Source organism: Rhagoletis zephyria, unplaced genomic scaffold, assembly GCF_001687245.7.
Source record: "Rhagoletis zephyria isolate East Lansing unplaced genomic scaffold, Rhagoletis_zephyria_1.1 Rzeph_scaffold_16122, whole genome shotgun sequence".
NCBI classification, from domain to species: Eukaryota; Metazoa; Arthropoda; class Insecta; order Diptera; family Tephritidae; genus Rhagoletis; species Rhagoletis zephyria.
Window position 1 is genome coordinate 2,038 of NW_016173187.1, and position 10,186 is coordinate 12,223.

The 10,186-nt window shown below is 31.5% G+C and overlaps 1 protein-coding gene across 1 annotated transcript; it reads left to right on the top strand.

Moving 5' to 3' along the window:
- Positions 1–2,038: 2,038 nt before the first annotated feature.
- Positions 2,039–10,181, top strand: LOC108379304 (general odorant-binding protein 19a-like; the record flags this gene model as incomplete). Its single annotated transcript, XM_017635649.1, has 3 exons — positions 2,039–2,111; positions 7,304–7,395; positions 10,146–10,181. Coding segments are annotated over exons 1-3 (192 nt in total), but the record flags the coding sequence as incomplete, so codon positions are not given.
- Between the last annotated feature and the right edge of the window lie 5 nt (positions 10,182–10,186).

Consider the following 10,186-nt stretch of genomic DNA (forward strand, 5'->3'; position numbering starts at 1 on the left):
TTCTCTGATCATTTATGTATACATTTGTCCATATCTATCTTGATTCGTTTTCCTGTTACAAACAACCGTTATGTGAACAAAGTTATAACACCCTTGTGCACAAGTGCGCGCGGGTATAAAAATGATAGCGTTAGTTGATAGATAGGCGACCCTACTTAAAGATGTTTTAGTCTTTAAGCTTGTTCAAACACCTTCCGTTTGATACCCATATTGTAATATTAAATAAGCATACATTTTGTAATAAATGTAATTGTAACTTTTTAGAAAGGTGGCAGCTCCACTCCAAAATATTTTTTTGTATTTTGAAACGGTGTTTGTTTTACTAAAGAAATTGAAGCATTCTGTGGAGCCTTTGAATAATTATAAATTTTCATATTCCTGGCAACCCTGTTTTTTAAATTTTTTTCTAGAAAATACCGTTAAATTGTTAATACGTTTAAAGCTATTTAAACTTAAAACCAAAGTACGTGCCTCTCTGATTTTTATAATTTTTGGACTCGTGATTCTATTCGATGGACAAGGCCGGGGCCGAAAAGAGCCACATGTAAATTCTAAAGCTACAAAAACAAAGAACATAAACAAAAATTTAATTTTTAAATAAAATTATCATTAGAAAGGTAAAACATTATCGCTTTGGCCAAATTTTCAAAATCTGGCTTTACGTCAGTTGAAACCGTTCGTAACAGTTCTGTTAAATGTTGGTTAGTCAATTGTGAACGGTACTTAGACTTTTATACTTTGTATTTTGACAGTTATACTTTGTAACAAAAATTGAAAATACACGGCACCCAGCTGTTTTCAACAGCGTTAATTTTATTTCTGGACTTGTTGCCGGAATTCAAGTAATGGTAAAGCTTTATGTTGCATCTCCAGTGCCTTATCTTCTTCTGATTACAACAACTCCAATTCTTCTTCTGCGTTTTTTTTTTTAAATGAGTATTTCGGATATTGTAAATTCATCCTCAATTATGTTACAAAAAAAGGGTTTATGAAGTATATAGTACATTTAAATAATTTCATATCGGCAAGCCATTTTTCAAAATCCGTTTTTAAGTCATGTGCAATATTTTTTTCATAGCCACGGAAAATGATGAAGTATTCTTTTTTTGAGAACATGAATAAAAAGATGTATGTAGTTTAGCTTCAAAAAAAAAATAATAATTTGCGACAAATCCAAAACAATTTTATTTTTCCTTGCAGAGACAAATTCAAGGTTTGCAAATGTTCCATCATATAGGTAAAGAGCATTAAGTCAGAAAGCCAATTTTCATTCTGCAATTGCGGGTAATGATCCGATCTCAATTTACGTATGTGTATATTAAAATAATAAAAAAAAAATAAAAATAACACAATGGAAAAGAAACTCCAGCAAAGAAATATGTATTTTAAAAAGTAAAAAGAGCCAAAATGTTCTAAGCAAAGAGCAAGTAAAAAAAGCCGCATTTTACTAAGCAAAGGGCCGCATTTGGCTCAAAGTGTCGCGTTTGCCCACCGTTGAGCTATACTATAAAAATATGTTTTTCTGATTTTTCAGGGTTAAATAGTCAAGCAACCATTTTGGCCACTTTTTCAAGTCTTCTGGTCCACTGTGCATTTACGTGCTATGCATGCTCAGATTCTCAAAATTCGATTTAATTTTTTTGTTATTAGGTTTAACAGGACAAGCGATTAAAAAGGATAATTTAGGAATATAAAGCATCTGAGCCTGTATAATACTTTAATGGCATATAATCAATGTATTCTTATAGTTTCAAACGTTTTGATTGATCCTAAAAAATTATATTGATCTCAAAAGAGAATAACTTATTTTCTTCCGCTATACCTAATACTACTACACCAAATACTAAAATTAAAGTCGGATTGCGGTCCCATTTACTACTTACGTATTTTGTTAACTGACCAAAGTGAAAGAAAATAGGTCTGAAAAAAAAAAATGTTTATTCCTTCTTCTATATTTTTGGCCAAACGCTTAAGAACCTTTGCTATTGCTATTATATATATGTAAATATATATATTTTTTGTTTTTTTATAGGTTTCTGAGGACCAGATGTGGGCCACAGCTAAGTTAATGCGAGACGTGTGTCTGCCAAGATTTCCAAAAATTAGCTTTGGTAAAAATGCACACACTATATTGGTAGATAGCTTTAAGCAGGGATCACACGATTTGTACATTTGCACATATTTGTACATTTTGGCGGTGATAAAGTGTTGTTGTCTAGAAATAACGAATTCAGCTCAGGGTTGCCAACTTACGTATTCTTGAAACCAGAACATACACTGTTAGGAAAGAGGGTAGGTAAAATAACATATTAAACGACATCAATTTCAATGCTTAATTTTAAATTAGTTTTTATTCAGAACAACAAAACAATATAAAATTTCATAGATACATACATATGTACATACATAAAAATTTTCATAAACGATACTTCAATGAAAAAAGCGATTGAAACCAAAGCCGAAACCGTAATCGTTTAAAACTGTTTGATTTTTCGAAAACGAAACCGTAACCGTTGTTTAGACCAGAAAAAGAACGAACCCAAACCGTTTCAAGCACAGGTTTCCAATCGGTTTCGAGAAAACTATATAAATCAGTAGCATAACTGTGCCGTTACACGATCAAGAGACATTTCAAATAAAAAAGGAATTAGCGATCCATAATTGATTAAACTTCAAAAATATTCGACACTCTTACGTAATTCTCTAATCGTCTCGAAGATGTGATAAGGACAATCATGCAATATTTCTCACGCTAACCAATTCAGGCGCTGAGTAAGAATCTTTTCAATTGTTACAATGATAGTTTTAAGAATTGCCAGTAAGTATTCAACAATAAAAAATACAAATGAATGTATGCATGTCACAAAAATTTTAGCATTTGGTATAGTAATGATCCTCCACGAATATCCCCTCTCTAGGACAATTTTAAGTGATCCCGCGTCGAGCCTTTAGTTTTCCTATAGGAATTACACGTAAAAAAATGAGTTATTTCCTTTTGAGGTAAATATAATTTTCTAGGATAAATGAAAACGCTCGAAACTGTAAGAATACATTGATTACATGCCATTTAAGTATAATACAGGCTCAGATTATTTAAATTCCTAAATTATCTTGTTTTAATCCCTTTTCCTATTTGGGTCAAATCTAGTATAAACAATTTTTTTTTTTGGAAGTTAGTGAATCTGAGCATGTATACTTACAGTTTTGAAAGGAAAAATTGACATCAAGTCGATGGTCAAGTTGTAAAGGTGCGAGTGTGTTATTAAAAAAAGAGTGAGTGTGTTACAACTTGAAAGCAAATTCTTAACCGTGCAACGTGCAAATTAAACAAAAAAAAGTGTTACTTTGCGTTTACACGTTGAAAAAATTACTATCGATTTGCTCACATGTATGAGTTGTCGAACGTGACCTTTCATATGGGTTAAAATTAACCACAATGTTCAAAGTCGCAAACAAGTTTTAGCTAACCTTGTAGGGTACATATTTGTTTAATAAGTACTCTTTTTGTCAAACTTGTTTTGATAGTTTTTTTTCAAAATCGAAACGAAACCGAAACAAAATTTGAAGAACCAAACCAAAATCGAAACCGAAAAACTTTGAAAAACTGAAACCGAAACCGGAGCGTTATTTGGATACGGTTTCATTTCTTGCTTTTAATTCTTGCTGAAAATGGCTTTATAATTTTCGATATATTTGTGTATTACAAAATGATTGGCAGAAAGAAATTTTCACAGTGTATGGAAAACTTTTTACTTAAATTTTTCCGCGAATTTTTTTATGAAAATATAGTTATGCTACAACAAGAAATACAAAAAGATCTCTAGACTTTGTGCATAACTCAAGAAAAATCAATAAATTTGCCAGCTTGAACTTGGTTGAAAATCGCATCTTCTTTAAGAAGCCACGGCTTGAACTCTTTTTTCTTTTTTAAATTCATTCGGCGTTGCCACAAATTGTTTTCAAACAGCTGTATACACGGCACTTTCGCATTGCGCAATTTCTTTATTACATTTAGCTATTAATGAAACAGTCTGCAAGAAATCGTGGTAGTAGGAGTGTTGATTGGTAAATAGAATTTGTAAAATATATATATTTTAAGAGTTCTACATTTTTATACAACGAGATGTCTTGCCAAAAACCGGGACATTTTGAGTCCCGGCTTGTGCTGTACCGGGACCGGATCATACGGGACAGTCCTGCCGAAAACGGGACGATTGGCTGGCTGAACTTCAGCTCAATAACAACTTTCCAAACACTGTAACTGTAGAAAAGTGCAAATCGTGTGATCCCTGCTTTAAATGAAACGAGTTTTTTCATAGAATCATATCGCTACCTTAACATTTCTGTTTATTTTCAATGTAGTTATAAAACTGTAAACAAAAACTAAACTATGTTAAAACAAAGTGAAAAAAAAACTGTTTAATATGATATTTAGGGCGTGTGTAAATCGGTAAAAAAGTTCTATGGGGAAAGCTGTTGAATAATATTTTTACTATGGGGAGACAGTTTTGCCAATCTGCTGTGTGAAATCAAATCTTTTTAAATTTTTGGTAACCGCAGATTTATGCGGCATGAAATATTAAAAATTGAAGAGAAATTAATATTTTAAGAAAACATTTACGATCGTTGATTGCAACTCATCAATTTAAACATTTATTTAACGAAAAATTACACACATCAACAATCTTTGCGATTTTCAAAATTTTCTATGCATTTGTCAAAAAGTTCACTAGCCTCATTAGCTACAGAAATTTTATTCACCTCATAGTTGTTAAAAATTTACTCTACGCGAACTTTGTTACCGATTCATACACGCTCTTAATATAAAAGTTATGCCAGTCTTATAATGAACTTCTTTCTTATTTTTTCGAAATTGCGTTTACTACTTAACTCAAACTCAATTTGACAAAACAACTTGTATGGGATAAGATGAGTTTTTGTTTAAAAAAGCATTTGAAAAAAGGTCTTATTTATACATTTTCTACTTATTTAAAAAAGTATGATATTTAAATAAAAAAATGTATTGCAAAATGCTTGTTTATTGAATTGTGTCCAGTTTTAACAAACATTTTTGCTTTTTTCATTGTAAGAAATTGATGTTGTGGAAAGCATTTAATATGTTTTTTCGCTCCTGAAAAATTTGTAATTTTGAAAGAGGTTATTTTGTCAATTGTCCACAGATATGTATTGCTTAGAACCACGGTTGCCAACCGTCCTATTTTCGGCGGGACTGTCCCGGATTTAAGCGCTATGTCCCGGTCCCGGTCCCGGTACAGAAGTAAAGAAAATTAGATATCTCGTTGTAAAAAAACTTGAAAAATGTGTATATTTTACAAATTCTATTTACTAATCAACAGCATACGCCATATTTTGTTTGCTACTGCGATTTCCTGCACACTGTTTGCTAACAATTTGTGGCAACACCGTTTAATTAGCTGATAAGCATAAAAAGTTGATTGTTTTCCTTTATATGTGCGATTTCTTGAAAGCAGATGTAAAGAAAATTTGTAATTGTGTTCCAAATCCAAAACGCGTTTGCTTTTTTTAATGAATTTTAAACAAAGAACTCAAGCACGAGTGTAAAGTACGTTCGATAGTCTTGTTTTCTGAGAAACAGCCTAAAGAAAATTACCAAAACTCAACGCGACTTTTTATCTAACTTCAAACTGGCACTTAGTTATACTACTACAATGCTATGCAAATTGATTGAATTTTGCTGAGTTTTGTGCAACGTATACGTTAGGTGGGGCGAAAAATTGGTACATCGTGATTTTTGTTAAATATATGTTTCGTGCTTGACCAAACCCATATATATAAATGTTGAAAAATTCAACAAATTTTCATTCAAAGTTTTAACTTTTGCAAAGGACATTAATAAATGAACGACAGTTTTTATAAATTACACTTGTTATTTATCTCCGATTTACTCCGATATTTTTATTTTTCGATATCATCAAAATTGCATGTTTTATGCACATTTGAAAAATGACTCAACAAATTTCCCTTCTCTAAAATCGAAAATTTTGTTCTAATTCGTATTTTTACAGGCATTTGAAAAAAGTATATATCTCTTCGATACTATGGGTGATGTTATTATCAAATGCCTGTAAAAATACGAATTAGAACAACAAAATTTTAGATTTTAGAGAAATGGAAATTTGATGAATCATTTTTCAAAAGTGCATGAAATATGCAATTTTAATGGTACCAACAAATAAAAAAATACGTGTGCGCTTATTTTCCAAGTAGAATAATATACTAAAATTTCAAGTGAATCGGAGTCGGATTGCATGATTTGAGATGGAATTGGTCTATATGGAAAAACCACAAAAGCAAAAAAATCTTCAAAATCAACGCGATTTTTCTGCTGCTTAAAACCTTAATGAAAATTTGTTGAGTTTTCCTAAGCTTTGTATAAAGTTTGTTGATTTATATGGCTTTGGTTAAAGCACGAACCACATTTAAAAAAAAAATAGCAAACAAATTTTAACTTTAAAAACCTTGCAAATTTAAAAAAAAAATCACCATGTACTCATTTTTGCTCCCAGCTGTATATCAATGGCTGAGTGGAAGGTCGACCTACCTCGGCAGCCGGTTCGAAAACGCCCTATCTTAGAAAACTTTTCAAGAACGCCCTACTTCAGAATTTTATTGAAAAACAACCTATTTCAGAATTTTATTGAAAAACACTCTATCTCAGAATTTTGTTGAAGAACGCCCTATCTCAGTATTCGGTTCAAAAGCGCCCTATCTCAAACGAAAATACATTGAAAATAAGCTGAGATAGGGCGTTTTTGAATCGGCAGATTATTCAACAAAATTCTGAGATAGGGTGTTTCCCAATCGAATTCTGAAGTAGGGCGTTCTTGAAAAGTTTTCTGAGATAGAACGATGTTGAAAAATTTTCTGAGATAGGGCGTTTTCGAACTGGCTGCCGAGATAGGTCGATCTTCCACTCAGCCATCGATATAGAAATTTTCAATTTGGTGTGATATTTATTTCAATTTTGAATTAACTTTTAAGTTGTTTAAACGAATTTTTATAATTATGATATTTATCACTGAGATTTCGATATATGAAAATTTTCATGTATGTAAGTATCTATGAAATGTTATATTGTTTTGTTGTTCTAAATAAAAAATTTGTAATATATGTAAAGCATTGAAATTGATTTTGTTTAATATATTAGTTTACCCACCCGCTTTCTTAACATTGTGTGCCGGTTTCAAGAATGCAAAAGTTGGCAACCCTGCTTAGAACATGTTTCTCACAATCAATATAACCAGTGTGCATTATTTTGCAGAACTAGCTGATCAATTGCGTGACGGCAATATACCGGACAACAACAAAGATGTAAAATGCTACATTAATTGTGTATTAGAAATGATGCAAACGGTAAATACAACAACAGTTATTGCGTATTTAAATCTACATACATATCGAGCCCTAACCGCCAAAATAACGTAAGCGACATTTTTTTCAAAATTTTCTTTTTGATGCAGAAATATTCCTAGAGCATCTAGATGCATTTCTGCATTAAAAAGAAAATTTTGAAAAAAATGTCGCTTACGTTATTTTGGCGGTTAGGGCTCGATATAATGTGTTTATATGTTAGGCATATCGTTTGGCGTTGAATACCAAGTACATATACGCAAAATGCAATACCAAGCTAAATTTTATAGAAGGAAGTAAAAAACTTACAATATACAAACAACAATTCAAACAATATACAAACACAATTCACCAAAAAAAGTCGTTCAAACTGCGTAAAAGGCATTTTAAAATATACGCAATTGCAGACTCTTCTGGTATTTTGCGTATGCGTGGTATTGCACGCCAAGCCTGAACGTTTTTAACTTTTTTATTTTATTTTATATATGTACATATCTATGAATGATGAAAAACCAACGAAAATGACGTTTTTGTCACTATTTAGTAAAAGGAAAAATGTGTACTGGGGGAAAGAAAACATACATAAGTATGGACAGTAAAGTGGTCCAAAAATGCATGTAGAAAAGATAAAGCCTAGGATTGTTCTATGCCGAAAAAAATACTATACCCATAGTCCCCTAAAAATGCAATGTCCTCAGTATTGGAAAATGGTAAAATAAGCAATTGGTTATTATTATTGGAAGTCTCTTGAGATGAAACAAAGTTTTCCGATCGAAAAATATTGATTTTGAAGAATTCTACTATACCTTTTCTACGAGAAGTTTTTCCCCCATATAAAATACAGTAAAGCCCGGTTAAGTACCTCACGAAAAATGTCAGCTTTTTGAGGTACTTAAGCGGGTTGGGTACTTAAAAGAACCCGGTACTTAAAAGAACCTCTATGCGGANTGTCAGCTTTTTGAGGTACTTAAGCGGGTTGGGTACTTAAAAGAACCCGGTACTTAAAAGAACCTCTATGCGGATACTTAAGCGAACATAATTATTGATGTAGTTACATCTTTTTGTAGACTCACATAAATATGTAAATCCTTGAATAAAGCATGAACTTTTAATAAAGTAACCGTAGCATTATTTAAGAATTTTTTATTAAAATACAGCATATAATACATTCCCTAACAAATACCATATAAACCTAAGCTTAAGATTTTATAGAAAACTTAAAGAAAAAATTCACCAAAATTTAAAATTTTTTTTCTCAGAAGTGTTTTTTGTGTGTACAGTTTTATAGACCATTCAATTTAAGTGTAATAATGTGCAAGTTTCAAGTAGCTAAAAATTACCGTTTATTTTTTATAATTTTTTCCCGAAGGTGTGTAACGCTGCCACTGAATTTCAAAATATTTAAATATTTTAAAGAATTTTAAAAGTGCACTTAAAAGGGGAAAATTATGGTAAAATGGTAAACGGGGTACGAAATATTGAGGTACTTAGGCGGGTTAAGTAAATAAGCGGGGAGGTACTTAACAGAGAGATTTTCTTCAGATTACATTCAAAAATTCACATTGCCCAAATATGTTGTGTACTTAAGCGGGTTAGGTACTTAAGCGGGGGGGTACTTAAGCGCGTTTCACTGTACATGGAAAACTTAATCGCTTTGAGCGACCTCTAAATATGTTTTGATCTCAAAATAATAAAAACACATATAGGACACTTTTGAATTCACTCTTTATCGGTAACCACCACTAGCTACCCACCAGATTACCAGCAAAGCAATTCACCCATGAATTTAACATGGGGATGACATTAGCAGTCATCAATTTATAGTTACAAGATAAGCATTCACCAGCTATTTCACTAGATGCCATTAACTTCCGTTCAGAAGTTCTAATAACACGACTGTTACCTAGGTAACACAGCGAACGTTCAATACGACGCACCAGTGAGGAACTAGTGAATTCTCTAGACCTTTCATAAGTTCTTAGATTACGTCGGCCTAGTGTATTCACTAGCTGCCTTTCACGAGTGAAATCACCAATTAAAATTGGCTTATTTGTACCTAATCTACTAGAGCAATGCGTTTTCAGTAACACATACAGTTGGGGGCACAAATTAGTACATACTGATTTTTGCTAAATATTTGTAAGGTTCTTAAAGTAAAAATTTGTTGGTTATTTTTTTATAAAAATGTTTGGGTATGCAGTTTTATAGCCTGTTAGATTTTACAGTAAGGTGCAAGTTTAAAGCGGTTAAACAATTCCTTTGATTTTAAATACTTTTTGTTTTTTGCTGGCGGCTTTTTACACTTTTTTCAGAAAAAAAAAATTACAAAAATCAACGCAGCTTTTCAGCCGCTTAGAATTCGCACTTTATGATACTGAAAATGAACAGGCTATAAAAGTGTATACTCAAAAATTTTATAAAAAATCGCATTAAAAAGTTCTAAGATTAAATGAAAGTATGTTGCATTGTTTTAAGCTCTGTATAAAGTTTAAAAGTTTGATTTATATGGTTTTGGTTAAACCATGTTTTTGTAAAAAAAAGTATGTATAAAAATTGTGTAAAAAAAGCATATACTTATAATATGCATATATGGAAAATTCCAAGTCAACTGAAAAAAGCCCCAGTTTTGATCGCAGTCAAATATTGGCAAACAAGTTATTTCTATGGGTTTTTCATCATCTTCTCATAGGTATGTAAATATATGTTAAAAAGTCATATACCTAATGTATGATTATTTCGAATATCAACCTTAGATGAAGAAGGGCAAATTCCTGTTTGATGCCTCATTGAAACA